This window comes from Tricharina praecox (genome assembly GCF_024521635.1).
Source record: "Tricharina praecox strain CBS 144465 chromosome Unknown BZA05scaffold_8, whole genome shotgun sequence".
NCBI lineage: Eukaryota > Fungi > Ascomycota > Pezizomycetes > Pezizales > Pyronemataceae > Tricharina > Tricharina praecox.
In genome coordinates, this window is record NW_026250410.1 from 1,148,581 (window position 1) to 1,163,679 (window position 15,099).

Consider the following 15,099-nt stretch of genomic DNA (forward strand, 5'->3'; position numbering starts at 1 on the left):
TCCTGTTTGGCACCAGAATGTGGCATGGGAAAATGGAGGGATGGAGGGAAGGAGGGAGGGATGAATTACATCCCGAGTGAGTGAGTGAGTGAGTGAGTCGCCGACCACCACCGATATCCCGACTGTGAGGCGGGAATTCTCACTCGTCGCATTATCGCGCGTTTGAGCGCATCTCGTTTGCATTTGCCGCCAGGGTCGGCTGGAATGTTCATACTCCGCCCCTCCGTCACGCTCGCGCTTGCGGTTTGCGCATCTGGAAAGGGAGGGCAGGTCTGGGCAGGGCTGTGGAGGGCTGGCTGGAATGTATCCGCTGCATGTCCTTCGCTTGTAAATTTGCCGCAGTGCAGTGCATTAATTTGGGCAAATCCGGACCGGTGAAGAGAGGTTGGAAACGAGTGATATCGAAAGCTGGAAGAATTTGGTGAGTGGAATCGAGTGGAATCGAGTGGAATCGAGTGGAATCGAGTGGATTGCGTAGTGAGCTGTGTAACTAGTAGAAACTCCGACAGTATCAGGAATCTCGCAGCATACAGTGTATTCCCACTTCCCATTTCCCTCCTAACAAAGGTTGTCTAAACATTTGACACAGAAAAAACGGTATGAGGCAGTTGGTGAGGATTCGCCAGTGGCATGCGTGATACTGCCGCTGCAACGGGGAGAGGGCTGGTTGGATTGAGGAGGACTGGAGTAAATGACTAAGGTAAGGCAAGGTGGAGGTATGGTAGAGACAGAGCGGGAAGTAAAGAAGCAAATAAGACTGGTCTGATATGATAGGGTCTTGTGGCTCGAGGTCTACCAGGTAGTACCGGTGTATCATGGGTGGGAAAACTGACGAGCGAGGAGTGGAGAGTTACTTGCGGAGGGAAGTAGGACATCGAAGCTTTTGAACGAAGCAACTGCCACCTACTTACATACCTGTCCGTGTGCGATACTCCAGCACAGCCCCCCTCTCCCCCTCCTCAAAACACATGCTGGACCTTCCGGCAACCCGTGCCGGAGACCTGCCTCTCCAGGCAGTGCACTGGAGATCACTCGACACTCAGCACCCGTCAGCGTCGGTGTCGGGGGTGGCCGAGTTGGTCCGCGGCGGGAACGCCGGGGAGGGGTTAACTTTAACTAGCCGTATCAGTGCATACACTGGAGAACACTACTGCAAATTGCAATCCAAGATCTGAGTATGGTATGTAGAGCGATAACGAAGCGGGCTCTCACACTCCTGGCTCTCACACTCCTGGCTCGCGGATCCGGGGTGGAGGAGGCGGGGGTCGTACCCGCTGCGGTTGCCAGTTAGGGACTCGGTTCCCTAGATTAATCGCGTGTTTCCGATCGCATGTGGTCCGTGGAAGCTCCGAGCGAGGCGCTGTGACGCACAGAGCACGGGTATAGTTCCCGTATATTATGCATATATCGAGGTTGAAGGCGAGGCGGTTTTTCGCTTGCTCTCGCGCGGAGAATGATGATTCGCCTTGCCTTCACAGCCGGAGCTTTGGGATTATAGCCCGCCATCCAGGATTCTAGATACTCGGTCTTCGGCCGGACAGAACTGCGAGTTGGTTACGACGTATATTAGAATTTGGGGTTCTGGCCGGTCGACCGTCGATGGCGAGCGTGTATGCAATTGGCTCGTTCGAGTTATGCATCCGCAGGCACTGTATGCAGCTTATGCACTGTATAGACGGACTTGAAGAACGTGGTGAGCGTGGCAAACGTGGCAAACGTGGCAAACGTGGTGGGCGTGGCAGGTGTGGCAGATCGAGGTGTAAACGGCCGACGGGTGGCACATTAGACATTGGTAGCGGCGGCATAAGTAGTGCACGTGGAGGACCTGTTCCTGTTCCTGGAGACTCCGGGGTGCATGCTGTATGCGGGATTTCTACGTTGGATGATGGAGGCGGGGAAGCTTCGGTGGGGTCTCCATGTGATGATGCAGATGAAGTCTTCAAGCTAAGCTGGTACGATGTGCCTGGGGGTGTGGCTACTAACTGCCGCAGGTCTGCAGAAGAGCATGCTCGCTGTAAACACCGTTGGACGATAGGTCAATCTAGTAATCACCGGAAGATCATATCATATCATATCATACGTGGGATCTGCTCTATTCGACCTCCTCCGCAAGGCTGCAGTTTCCACTGCTCACCATGGAGATCTGGTTGATTGTCTGGGTGGGTGGATGAAGTTGGTCGCTGCATTGAGCTGGATATCTAGATTCTGGACTGCAGAAAAGATATCTGGGGCATGATCCAGAAACGTAGAACACACCATAATAAAATCCAGTCTTTCTGGCTGGCTGGAGAGTGAGGGATAGGTCCAGAACGTAGGGTGGAAGCCCACATGTGATCAGACAAACATTGTGGGATACCTACATGTATGCGGAAGGGCCGAGAATTCTGGTTGAGCGGGGTGACTTCTCGCCAACACTCGACACGGATACTTGCCTACCACCAATCCAATATCGACAGCAAGTGGTTAGCAGCCGTTGACGATTCAGCGGGGACGCTCACAGCCGCTACAGCTAGTAATCCAACCAACTGCCGGGCCACTAGAGTACTCTCCTGCACCCTAAACGTGGCGGGAACATGGCGGGAACATGGCCGTCCATTTAGTTACAAGGGCAAAGCATATTCAGACTCATGGCGGAAGGAAAGCTTGTGCCCGGCCTGGGGTGCATGCGGTCTTCGTATTCGCCCGCGCCTAGATGGTAGCAATGGTGCTGATCGAGGAAGCGATACATGTGACTGCCGGTGGTGATACGGTAAGATGGGCGGAAGGATCATCGAAGATGTCAGAGTTGATTTGAGGCCTGGCTGATGGGTTGTGTTAGGTACAACGTGGAACAGCTACGAGTCACCCACAACCGGAGGGTATCGATCTACTATCGATCCGGCAGCCAAGTCGCAGGAGGTTGCTGCTAGTTCCAGTAATGCATAGTATGCAACTTGCAAACGCACTGGCGAGCTGGCCTGAGGGTGCAGCGATAACGCAAGTAAAGTAAAGTGCATAATCCTCGATCTCACGGTGGCTTTGGGGTGTAACGAGAGCAAAAGTATAGCGCATAATTCATCCTCGATCTTGCGGTGATTTTGGGTGTAACGGGAGTGAAAGTACGTACAGTGCATCATGCATCCCCGATCTTGCCGTGGTTTGCGCTTGCGCTTGGGGAATGGGATGCATAAATTGTTCGTATCCGGCATCTTCTTGGCCGGCCGGCAGGCAGGCGGGCAGGCAGGAAGTCCGGAATGCATGTGATGCACATCGGTGAGTAGACCCGAACTTTTGACTGCACCCCGGGTTTCTGGGTGCAACGTGGGAGCCGTTTTCCCCCCGCTCCGAAATATCCGTACAAACACCCGGCGCCGGAGTCCCGGGTGCACCGTGCACCGTGGCCGTGCACCGTGCACCGGGAAGTAGACCGGGAACTAGACCGTAGGCCAATCAATTTTCAAGTTAAGCCGTGGTACCTACTCGGGTGCGTATCGAGTAGTATTTCCCACTCAAAAACACTCAGACCCAGGAGTCAGGCTTCGTGGGATTCATCTCTCCTTCGAGTTCGAGTCGAGTACGGAGAGTAGGCCGTTTGAAAAAGGGTTCTTGAAGGTGGATGGTGGGATCGGGATTCCCGTTCGAGCTCGAGAAAAGGGAATTCAGACTGACTGCATGCGATGAAGTCGTCCACGATGAACGAAGCCCTTTGAGCCAGCGCTCCGGAATATCGGAGAACGGACCGCGTGCGATGACGGATCACCTGCTCTACAGCTCAACATCGGGGATCACTCGACCGGCTTAACCATTCCTGGAACCTGTACCTCCGGATGAACGACTCCGGAGTTATATGTAGCTACCCGCCAGGCACGTCAACCGTCAACGGTCAGACCGGACTATGGCGAACAGGGTTGAAGGAACGAGAATGCGGGGAGAGACGATCGATCGGGTAGGGCCGACGACATGTACATACACCAGTTACTCTACCTAATTTACTCTATGGTAGGTACAGGACAAATGACCGCCATGTGGGAAGTAAGGGACAGTATGCGGTGTGCTTCAGTTACTTGCAGACTGGAAATTCGATGTACTAGTTTTCGAAGGGAAGGTGGCAATGTCCTGTTCACGCGGGGTGGACATTGCTATGTAGGCAAACCATACATATCATATGTGCTTTGCTTCCTTCGCATGCGGACGTGCGGGACTGAGCGAGCGCACGCCGCATGGTGGCATGGTGGTAATATGGCACGTGGCGCACTGGCGCACTGGCGCGATATCGTGGAGGTGGAGGTGCATTTTCTCCGATGCACTACGTACGGTGTAACGGTGGGTACTCTAACTGTCAGAGGCCACTCTACGTCGTACTACATGCATGCATATTCACCTACCCTACGCCACACACCCTACACCACACCGGCCATGCCGAGCGGGGCTGTCGACTTCGCGGAGCCGGTTTGATGTGGCGCCATAACGATGCCCTATGGTGGCGGTGCACGGCGTCGCGGGATTGAATTCCAAAGCCAAAGGCTCGTCTGTCCGGCTGGACGGCGCCTCGCGCTCTGATGCCTGTGCAACGGTCCTTTCATCTCGACGTGGGCGAGCGAGCGGCCAGGAAAACACCCCCTCTTCCCCTCTCCCAGGAAACTAGCCGCCGTCCGACGGCCCGCAGATAGAGTGTGTTGTTTGCGGTGGCGAGTACCGTACCGTACCATAGGAACCTACCTCATACATACCAGACGTTGCTCGCTCCTCGACGTTTCAACCGGTGACAGTGTCAGGTTTGTGGTTGGGTTGGGTCCTGTTATCGCCAAGCGCCGAGCAGGGAACATCTTGCCCGGGCCGACTGCACCCTCCAAGTACTCCAGGAGGGGTGGTGTTGAACGCTCCACGCTGACTCTCTGCTACTCTATTCCACATACATCCTACATACCCAGTACTGACAGAGGACTGACTGGCCATGCTCGCGTACATACCGGTTTGCTTCGAGCGCTGCGGAATCTACGCAAGGCAACAGCATGTACCTGTCGATATACTGGAAACAACTGGCCGTATGTACCATACACAGCTACATGCATGCATATCCTATGCAGTGGCTGGATATGGCATCGATCCTTCATCTGCACCGAGAACGGCGGACAAATCTCGGCCGGCACCGCGATGCGGCACATGTGGAGAAGAGAATGCGCGCGCTGCTCTGGCTTTCGTTCGACTCAGCCTTTGGCCCGCATCGAGTGCATAGAAGAGTACATACCGGTACTCTAGGGTACGTGGGTGAGTTTCACGCACTTGGGTTCTCGAGGCTGGAGGTGAGGTGGAAAGTGGGTGCCCGGCTGACAATGTTAGGTAACTTGGTACTCTATGGTAGGTGTTGAAAGGTGTCAGTGTGCATACTCGTGCGCCGCCGCCGTGCCTGAACTGATGATGTCCCCGCAGTCTGTCGGATGTCATCTGGACGAAGTGTGCGGTAGAATGACACGGCGATCGCTAGTTGTGCCTTGGAGGTGGGAGTGGGGAGAGCCGCCTGTAGGACGCAGCGGAGGGGGGCCTATCTAGAGTGGTTGCCTGTAGAGTACTATCATGCCGCAGGTACGTACTCTAAGAGGCACGTACTTAGGCAGGTACCAGATACCCAGAGTACCTAACCTACTCTACCCTACTCCACTATCTACGACTGTGTGCTAACTACTATCCCCGGGAGACGCAGAACCACGGCCGGCTCAGGTCCAGAACTTCTCGTGTTCATCGACGGCAGAGACATACGCAGTTCCGGAATGAAGGCGATATGATCCCTTCTTCTTCTTCTGCCCTTCCTCGTTGCCCCTCCACGAGCTCCCCCCGGCCATGATGCGGGCGGACGACCCCGCACTTCTGGGTACACCCACGCGCACGATACCACCTCCCATCCGTCGAATCTGCCGATGCCTAGTCCATCCATCCGACTGATGGTGGCCCATGATCACGCACGGCGGATGATTGGCTACACACCCATCGCACCGCAGATCTAGCTGTAACGGCCACGGAGCTTAACTATTATTATTACGGTTTAGGGGGGGCTGTCGACGTCGGCAGGCAGCGACACGCAGGCCAACGGTTGACAAGACCACATGGCTGGCGCAAACGCGATCGGTTTCGGGTGATGTGGGTGGTGTGCGGTCGGACGTCAACTCAGAATCGAGAAACAGGTCCGAGCCAGAGCGATCCCCTGCAGGGCGTGCATTACTCGCTGACGAATTTCTCGGGTATGCAGGCCAAGCTCCCATCATTCCCGCGCTTGCGGCCGGACTCTCGATCGTGTCGTGTCCGCCGCCGCACCTGGCCAAAAAGACGGGTCTGTGGACGGCGCACCGGAGGCGGTGGCGACCTGAACGCCACTCGACCATGCCCCCCGGGAGGGCGAAGGGGAAGGGCGAGAACGGGGGAGATATGTACGTGGAGATGTCTGACGCTGGGAACGTCGTGGTCGACCGGCTTGCGCACGCAGGGGAAATTTCCAGGCAGTATGGAAAGGGGAAGCGAGGCTCTGACTGCTTAAATTTCCGGTACCGATGCCGTGTCTCGGCAGGGTATGCTACTGGGCGCCTATCAGTAATCTCGTGCGAGTAATTTGCATAAGAGAAGGTGAAGGAACGGAATGTCCGGCCGCCCAACACACATCCACTATACACGCGCTGTGTGTGACGGTGTTCCTGAATACCACTCCTTCGCTCTCTCTCGACCTCGATCTTCCGACCGACCGACTATCTTTAAACTACGCTTTCTTTTTCCTTCCTTTTTTCTTCTCCGCAACTTCCTTCTTTTGCTTCCCTTACATCTCCTCCCGATCGGGATGCTGTGAAGAAGGGTCCAAGGAAACAACACCGTCCATCGTCACCAGTGTTGTCGTCGTTGCACTTGTGCCAGTCACTTGCTTCGAGAACTCACCACACTCATTTGCCCAGCTGAACACGAGGCCCCTCCCCCGCACCCCTCCTGTCACGAGCGGGACTGTCTTTCCAGCTCGCCCGCATTCTTTGCCTGATTCGTCGACGATCCTTCGGCCTCAAGTCCGTGGTAGACCTCAGCCCTCAGCCCTCATTCACTCTCGGCGTTACAGCCCACCACTCGTCGCGAGCTTGAATTCCGCCTGTCCTTCCCAATTTAACGCTTCCTCCCCTTGGGAGATATTGAAATACCTCAGTTGATAATTATTTACTTATAACTGGCTCCGCCTCCCCTCCTCCACAACCCTCCTCTGATACCCACCACCCATCAGTTCACTAACACAGCTTCCTCGATTCGATCGATATTTGGGTCTCTTAACTCTTCACTGCCGCGTCATATTCATCATGGCGCCAAAGCATCGTTTTGGCTTTGCGGTATGGTTGTTCCATTCTTGTCCTGACGGGCTATATTTGGTGGTGGATACTGACGTTTCGGCAGACAACTCTCGCACTATCACTTTTGGCTCTCTTGCCTCTAACGTCTTGTGTCTCGATACCGCAATATGACCTCCAGCGCCGTTATCCTGTCGTCGCCATCAATTCCAGCGTCACTGCTGTCGTCGAAGATGCAGTAACGGCCGCTGCTTCCAGTTACTGGCTCGAGAACATTGCCAAGCAGGGCAGAGCTGCCTTCAACGACAACCCCTCGAGTTACAAGGTGTTCCGTAACGTCAAGGACTATGGAGCTACAGGTACTATCCACGCCAGAGCTTGACGGCGAGCATTCCACTGACATTTTACAGGTAACGGAGTGTCTGACGACACCGCCGCTATCAATGCCGCCATCCAGGAGGGTAGCCGCTGTGGAAACGGGTGTGATTCGTCCACTGTAACCCCGGCACTGGTCTACTTCCCCGCTGGCACGTACCGTGTCTCGGCACCGATCGTGGCCATGTACTACTCCCAGCTGGTCGGTGATCCCATCAACCGGCCCACCATCAAGGGCTTGCCTGGATTCAGCGGTATGGCTCTGATCGATTCCGACCCGTACAACCCCGATGGCAGCAACTGGTACACCAACCAGAACAACTTCTTCCGCTCCGTCCGCAACATGATCATCGACACCACCGACATGCCCGTGGGCGCTGGAACCGGAATGCACTGGCAGGTGGCCCAGGCCTCGAGTTTGGTCAACCTCAAGTTCGTCATGTCTCAGGCTGCCGGCAACTCGCACCAGGGTATCTTCATGGACAACGGCTCCGGCGGGTTCATGAGCGATTTGGAATTCGTGGGCGGAAAATACGGTGCTTTCTTCGGAAACCAGCAGTTTATGACTCGCAACCTGGTGTTCAAGAACTGTCAGACCGCCATCTACGTCAACTGGGACTGGCAGTGGACCTTCAAGTCGATCGATATCTCCAACTGCGGCGTCGGTATCGACTTCTCCGGTCTCGATAACAACGGGGCCCAGAACGTCGGCAGTATCATCGTCATGGATTCCAAGATCACAAACACCCCCATCGGTATCAAGACCAGCCGAACCGGTACCTCTCAGCCCACTAGTGGTGGATCGTGCGTGTTGGATAATGTCTTCCTGTCTGGTGTCACCCAGGCAGTTGCTTCTGCCAGCGGCGCCACCATTCTCGCCGGAGGAACTTTCACCATCGATCTCTGGGGGCAGGGCAGAACCTACAACACCGATGGCTCGGTCCAGACCATCCAGAACAACATGGCTCGCTCGTTTGCTAAGCCCACTGCTCTCCTCGACGCATCCGGCAAGATCTTTGAGCGCTCCCGACCCCTGTACCAGGACGTTGCTGCCTCGAACTTCATCTCTGCCCGCTCCCAAGGCGCCAAGGGTGACGGCACTACCGACGACACAGCGGCGATTCAGAAGCTCTTCGCCACCTATGGTGGTGACCTTAGCAAGGTGATCTACTTCGATCACGGTGTCTACCTGGTTTCGGACACCATCCAGATCCCCGTCAACACTCGCATCGTCGGTGAGGTCTGGTCCGTCATCATGGCAGCCGGCTCCGGCTTCCAGGACCGCAACAACCCCAAGGCCGTGTGGAGAGTCGGTAACCCCGGTGATAAGGGAACCGTCGAGATGCAGGAGCTGCTCTTCCAGACCCGTGGTCCCCAGCCCGGTGCTATCCTCATGCAGTGGCACTCGCGCGACCCCGATGGTCAGCAAGGAGTGAACGCCCTGTGGGATGTGCACTTCCGTGTTGCCGGATCCCGCGGAACCCAGCTCGAGGTGGCCCAGTGCCTCAAGAACCCGACCGCCACCGTCGGCACCCCGAATGCATCGTGCGAGGTCGCCTTCATGCTGCTGCACATCGCCAAGACGGCCAGCGTCTACATCGAGAACTGCTGGGCCTGGACCAGTGACCACGCTCTCGACCGGCCCTTCGACCAGATCACCGTTTACAACGGCCGTGGCATCCTCGCCGAGTCGGAGAACGGCCCCGTCTGGATGTATGCCGCCGCCGCCGAGCACAACACGCTGTACCAGTACCAGCTGCAGAACACGCAGAACGTGTTCATGGCAATGATCCAGTCTGAGACTCCGTACTTCCAGTCCAACCCCGGCGCGCAGGTTCCGTTCCCGACCTTGAGCGCTTGGGGCGACCCAAGCTACGCGTCGTGCACGACCGCGAGCTGCCGCAAGTCGTGGGCTCTCCGCATCCTCAACTCGCGCAAGACCCTGATCTACGGCGCTGGACTTTACAGTTTCTTTGAGAACTACTCGCAAGGTATACCCCCCGGCCAACTATCTATCACTCATACTAACTCGTTCCCCGCGTAGACTGCATCAAGACGCGCACCTGCCAGGACTCGATCGTCGAGATCCGCAACAGCCCCGACGTGACCATCTTCAACCTCAACACGATAGCATCGAAGAGCATGGTGGATTACAACGGGCAGAAAATCATCAATGCCGACGACAACCTCAACACCTTCTGCCAGACCGTCATGGAGATCAGCACTTCGTAGAATGGGGTGGGCTGTCCTCCGTGCGGAAAGCCGAGGTGTGAGCCGTGTAGGCCGAGGAGGGTGAGGAGGTGGGGAAGGTTGAGATGGCGGAGAGGGTAGCGATGGCAGAGATGGTAGCGATGTGTGTATGATTGTGATTTGATTTTTGGTTTTGGTTTTGGTTACGGTTACGGTTGCTGCGTGCCTTTCTTTGGATATGTTTGTATGTACAAGTGGACTGTCTTGGACATGTCGGAGAGTTCTGCTCCTCTCTGTCTCTGTCTCTCTCTCACTCGTTTCTCTCGTGATATCCCCCAAAGCTTGGACGTTGCACGGATCGTCGGGACTCGGCATCTACCTATTACGTTACATACGGTCGAATGACATGATGATGAAACATAAAAACAAAAAAAAACAAAAGATCGCCGGCACCGGCACCGGGGTAAATTGCACCGAACTATCCAGAGCACCAAGGACCTAGGGGAGACCTAGAGGAGACTACGGCTGGCGCCAGTCCTTCATTACCCCGGATTCACGGCAGCGCCGTTGCAGTGCCGTTGCAGTGCCGTTGCAGTGCTTTTGCGGGGGCGCAGTGGGGGAGGGTTCCTACACACATCATATGAGGTAGGTATGTAAGTACGGCCTGTAGGCGACGGACGTGATATCACCATACACGCCCCAGCACTCGCACTCGCTCGCAGCATGCACATTGAACCGCCTCCTGAGTCCCGGCAATATAACCCCCCCGCTACCACTATACCACCATACTAGTTAGCCCGCCCCCAGGATATGTAGGATCCCCACTTTCTCCACGCAGCGACGCACCGTGCCTTAATATCGCCAATGCAAATACCCGCGCCCGACAAGCCATCCGGCTCCAGTTCGTAACGAGATCCTCCGGGGTCCCGAAGCCTTCCCCAGTAGTCGCGTCCCTCCCCATACATAGGTACATAGAGTACATATAAACACGTCCCTCCCGCTCCCCACAAAAATGTCCCCCAGCTTCACCAGCAGCTTCAGCAACAATGCGCCTCAAGCACCTTCTATCGCTCCTCCCGGGCGCCGCGCTGTTTTCTGCGGCCGCAGCCGCGATCGATGTTGTGCAGTCCTCGACGACGATTAAGGTCTCCAATGCGCGACTCAATGCTACTTGGCAGAAGAATATTGGCGCCATTGTCGACTTGACGCTTGATGGGAGGGATCTCCTGGGCACGCAGAGCGGGAGTACGGGGATTGGGCCGTATTTAGGTATGTAGTTACAATCAGTGATGGGGGGTGGGGGGGGGGGGGGGGGGGGGGGGGGGGTGAATGTGGGGCGAGGCTGACTGTTGTAGACTGCTACTGCATCCCGACGGGCTTCTACACGATCGGGACGAACACGCCTACGTGGGAAGTGGTCTCGGGCTCCGACGGTAGCGGCACGCCGTACATCGGCGTGATCCTGTCCGACACGTACAAGCCGACCAACCAGACGTTCCAGCAGTACTGGTTCCTGCGGGGCGAGGAGACTGGTTTCCACATGTTTACGCGCGTCGCGTACTACAACACCGCCACGCCGTTCCTTAGGAATCTGCAGGAACTGAGGACGCTGTTTAGGCCGAATGCCGGGCTGGGGCTGTGGACACATCTTAGTGTCAATGATAATCAGTGGGCACCGCTCCCGAGTCAGGAGGCCATGCAGAAGGGAGTTGTCGTCCAGGATGCCACCTGGAGTCTGAAGGCGACCCCGAACGATAAATATGTCACCCAGTTTTCTGAGTATTTCACGAAGTATACCTTCTCGAGTGGTGAGTGGACCCCCCGTGAGTGAGTGTGTGAGATGGTGGTGGTGGTGGCTGATGCATTGGCGGCAGATTGGAGGAGTACTATCGCCCACGGAATGTTTGCCGACGGAAGCACGAGCAATGGCACCTCGTACGGCGCGTGGCTGATCATGAACAGCAAGGATACGTACTTTGGCGGGCCGTTGCATTCGGACCTGACCGTGGACGGGATCGTGTACAACTACATCGTGTCGAACCATCACGGCGAGGGTCAGGATTCCCGGCACTTGCTTCAGGGGTAGGGACTGACAGGGAGCGTGCAGGAACACCGAACATCACGCACGGGTTCGACCGCACCTTCGGCCCGCAATACTACCACTTCAACTCCGCGCCGGGCGCCTCGCTGACCGATCTCCGGCGCGACGCGGAAGCGCTCGGCACGCCGGGCTGGAACGCCGACTTCTACGCATCGATCGAGGCGCACGTGGTGGGGTACGTGCCGAGCACGTCGCGCGGCAAATGGAGCGGCAAGATCTCTCTGCCCAAGGGCGCGACGCGGCCCATCGCCGTGCTCAGCGCCGACGGCTACAGCTTCCAGGACAACGCGTTCGACACCAAGGCGCTGCAGTACTGGGGCGAGATCGATGCCCAGACCGGCAGAGTCTCCATCGACCGCGTCGCCGCGGGGAAGTACCGCCTCACCGTGTACGCCGACGGGATCTTTGGCGACTTTGTCAAGTCCGGCGTTGTCGTCGCCGCCGGGAAGACCACCACCACCTCCGCCACGTGGAAAGAGGAGTCCGCGGGGAAGGAGCTGTGGCGCGTCGGCACACCCGACAAGTCCTCGGGCGAGTTCCGTCACGGCGTGACCCCCTCCACACTCACGCCCCTCGCACCCCCCGAGTACCTCATCTTCTGGGGCGCCTACGACTTCCCCAGCGATTTCCCCACCGGCGTGAACTACACCGTTGGCGTCTCCGACCCCGCGCGCGACTGGAACTACGTGCACTGGTCCGTGTTCGGACCCACACCCAACCGCGCGGAGCAGGCCTCCGTTAACACCGCGGACTGGACCGTCAACTTCGCGCTCACTCCCGCGCAGCTCGCCGGCCGCAAGACCGCCACGCTGACCATCCAGCTCGCGGCCGTCAAGGGTGCCTCAGGGAATACGGATGTGCTCTCGCCTACCGAGCCCTGGGCGAACGTGCCGCTCACCGCGTATGTCAACGGTAGAGAGGCGGGGACGATCGTTGCCCCTTGGTATAAGAGCTCCAGCTGCGCTGTGAGGAGCGCGGTCAGCTGTTATCAGGTCGCCGGGAAGGTGGAGTTCCAGGCTAGCTGGATGAAGAAGGGGTGGAATCAGCTCGTCCTCGCGCTGCCGGAGAATGCGACGGATACGGAGACCGCCGTGTTGACGGATGCGATCTATGTGCAGTATGATGCTGTTAGGTTGGAGGTGAAGTAGTTAGGGGTGTGGGGCATATCATGTATATGGCGGGGGATTTGTGCGTCAGGTAGCATATATACTCAAGTAATTGTTAAAATTTTGCGGATTTATCATCTCCCGATTGAGTGATCGATCGAGACTTTTACGTGTTTACGTGTTTTGCGCCCCAACTGCTTTGGATTACCATTCTCTGTTTCATCACACAGCATTCGAGTTCGACCGGTGCGTGCTTTGGATTCATCTCCGTGATCTTGCCGATAAGGTGGATACGGTAGGCAATAAACTCTATGTAGATAAGTGAAACGGCATGATTTTCTCCAGCCTCCGGATCGTTCAACGCTTGATACAGCATGATATCCGAATTGCGAAGTTCAGTTGCAGCTTGAAGCATACACGTCCGCCGGAGTGGAGAGTGATCTATCGGGAAAAGTCGACCAGTGACCAAGTAAAGAAAGACCTCTCCAACCAGAATCGAAATTTTTGTTACAATATCTGTCTTGTTTATTCGTGGTAGAAGGCACAAGCCTTTACCCCTATGTATTCCCATTATGTATCTTCTGTTCTCACGAGGCTATAGCACAGCCCTACACTTCAATAATACTAGGTACACTGTTCACCACCACATCTTGCTCTATTATTTCAACAATTTTGGAGTTAACTCCAGTCTCCACGAGTGACCACCGATGGAACGATGAAACGGAGCAGCGGCAGACCTCGCCTGTCAAGAAAAGTGGTATTTTGAAGTAGGTAGTGTAGGTACAGTGTATCAGACACGGCAGGAAAAAAGGCATATGTAGTAGAGGCCACTCACCACCTCTGTGAGAACGGATAACGAAAGTCTCTTGACATGCTATAGAGGGTGATCTCGATATCCGGAGGGTAAAGGGCTTAGGGAACAAGCACGGTGGTAATAAGAGGCGTCGAAGAGGCAAACAAACCGACAAGGAGTGTCGATTCTGGGGGGACTTCTGGAGCTTTCGACACTCTTTTGTGGTGTGGTTATCCATATTGCAATGCAATGCGTGCAAGCGTACTCATTGTCGGTTTGTTTGCCTCTTCGACGCCTCTTGTTTCCACCGTGCATGTTTTGTTCCCTTTACCCTCCGAATATAGATACCTAGGGCTTGTCCCGACCGATGTAGGTGCGAGGTGCGAGGTTCGAATCGCCGACTTTGGTTTCTGCAGCATGTTCCGCCTCGGTTTCCTTCAGCGCGGTGGTGATGTCTTCAATCGTGAAGTTTCCGGTCGGTCCGTTTCAGGATTGCGACGGTCATTTTCAGATGATCGGGAACGTTCTGGTAGAGATGTGGGCTCAGAATGTTTCTTCAAAGATGGCTTCTGGGGTGCCGATGAGCTGTCGGCGAAAGGTCTGTAGGCGCGCAATATTGTAGTTGACAATGCTTTCGTTCGACGTCGGAAGAGCGTTGTGGAAATTGGTGACTATAGCTGAGTAGACCTGCCGAGGTGTGTTGTCGCATTATCGAACATTAGCTCAGGAAGGGTCTCCCACATTTCTGCGGGGTCCGGTAGGTCGCGGTTGCGGATGTGCATTGCGATGTCGGTAGTGCACGAGAAGCATATGTAATGCCATCTTTGCTTGCGTGACTGGCGCCGGGTGCGGAAATTATCGAGCCTAACTCTCGCAGCTTGGTTGTGGGGAAGTGGAGGTTCGAGTTCGGTACGGTTGGTAATTCGAGCATCCGCCGTCATGCCGCCAAGGACAAGCATGATATCGCTCTTCCTTGTGTTGTAGTTTGACGAGCCCACAAGCTTCGCAATATTTCCGAAGCTGGAGTAGTACTTCGGGTTGTCGGTGGAGTTCGACATGGTGTTCGGTGGGAGGATTCTGGTCGCCGGTGGAACCAGTCGCCGCAGGATTCTGCTCGCCGCAGGATTCTGGTTGCGCGAGGATTTTGGCCGCCGGAACGAAGGGATTTTTCGATGGAGTTTTTGTGAGCGCTGACCCGGGCTGATAACCTGTCAAGAAAAGTGGTATTTTGAAGTAGTGTACTCT

At 55.9% G+C, this 15,099-nt stretch overlaps 4 protein-coding genes across 4 annotated transcripts; 3 read left to right on the plus strand and 1 right to left on the minus strand.

Moving 5' to 3' along the window:
• Positions 1-44: 44 nt before the first annotated feature.
• BZA05DRAFT_394250 (uncharacterized protein) lies at positions 45-860 on the minus strand. Its single transcript, XM_051483308.1, has one exon. The coding sequence runs from the start codon at positions 549-551 to the stop codon at positions 66-68; it is 486 nt and encodes a 161-aa protein (XP_051340947.1). The 5' UTR covers positions 552-860; the 3' UTR covers positions 45-65.
• A 5,304-nt stretch (positions 861-6,164) lies between these two features.
• On the plus strand, positions 6,165-7,390 carry BZA05DRAFT_266086 (uncharacterized protein). The gene has a single exon (XM_051480183.1). It carries the CDS (start codon positions 6,522-6,524, stop codon positions 7,155-7,157), a length of 636 nt encoding a protein of 211 aa, XP_051340948.1. The 5' UTR covers positions 6,165-6,521; the 3' UTR covers positions 7,158-7,390.
• BZA05DRAFT_266050 (pectate lyase superfamily protein-domain-containing protein) lies at positions 7,266-10,254 on the plus strand. Its single transcript, XM_051480182.1, has 4 exons — positions 7,266-7,336; positions 7,396-7,648; positions 7,700-9,655; positions 9,709-10,254. The coding sequence occupies exons 1-4, from the start codon at positions 7,334-7,336 to the stop codon at positions 9,894-9,896; spliced, it is 2,400 nt and encodes a 799-aa protein (XP_051340949.1). The 5' UTR covers positions 7,266-7,333; the 3' UTR covers positions 9,897-10,254.
• A 605-nt stretch (positions 10,255-10,859) lies between these two features.
• On the plus strand, positions 10,860-13,192 carry BZA05DRAFT_468079 (rhamnogalacturonan lyase). Its single transcript, XM_051487835.1, has 4 exons — positions 10,860-11,123; positions 11,210-11,662; positions 11,729-11,908; positions 11,962-13,192. Exons 1-4 carry the CDS (start codon positions 10,901-10,903, stop codon positions 13,101-13,103), a joined length of 1,998 nt encoding a protein of 665 aa, XP_051340950.1. The 5' UTR covers positions 10,860-10,900; the 3' UTR covers positions 13,104-13,192.
• The last annotated feature ends 1,907 nt before the right edge of the window (positions 13,193-15,099 follow it).

Coding starts and splice junctions, on each gene's coding strand:
- BZA05DRAFT_394250 (XM_051483308.1), bottom strand. CDS start 551: ATGGGAAGTGGGAATACACTGTATGCTGCGAGATTCCTGATACTGTCG.
- BZA05DRAFT_266086 (XM_051480183.1), top strand. CDS start 6,522: ATGCCGTGTCTCGGCAGGGTATGCTACTGGGCGCCTATCAGTAATCTC.
- BZA05DRAFT_266050 (XM_051480182.1), top strand. Junction 7,649..7,699: donor CAAGGACTATGGAGCTACAG/GTACTATCCACG, acceptor GACATTTTACAG/GTAACGGAGTGTCTGACGAC. Junction 9,656..9,708: donor CTTTGAGAACTACTCGCAAG/GTATACCCCCCG, acceptor TTCCCCGCGTAG/ACTGCATCAAGACGCGCACC.
- BZA05DRAFT_468079 (XM_051487835.1), top strand. CDS start 10,901: ATGCGCCTCAAGCACCTTCTATCGCTCCTCCCGGGCGCCGCGCTGTTT. Junction 11,124..11,209: donor GGGGATTGGGCCGTATTTAG/GTATGTAGTTAC, acceptor TGACTGTTGTAG/ACTGCTACTGCATCCCGACG. Junction 11,909..11,961: donor GTCGAACCATCACGGCGAGG/GTCAGGATTCCC, acceptor GGGAGCGTGCAG/GAACACCGAACATCACGCAC.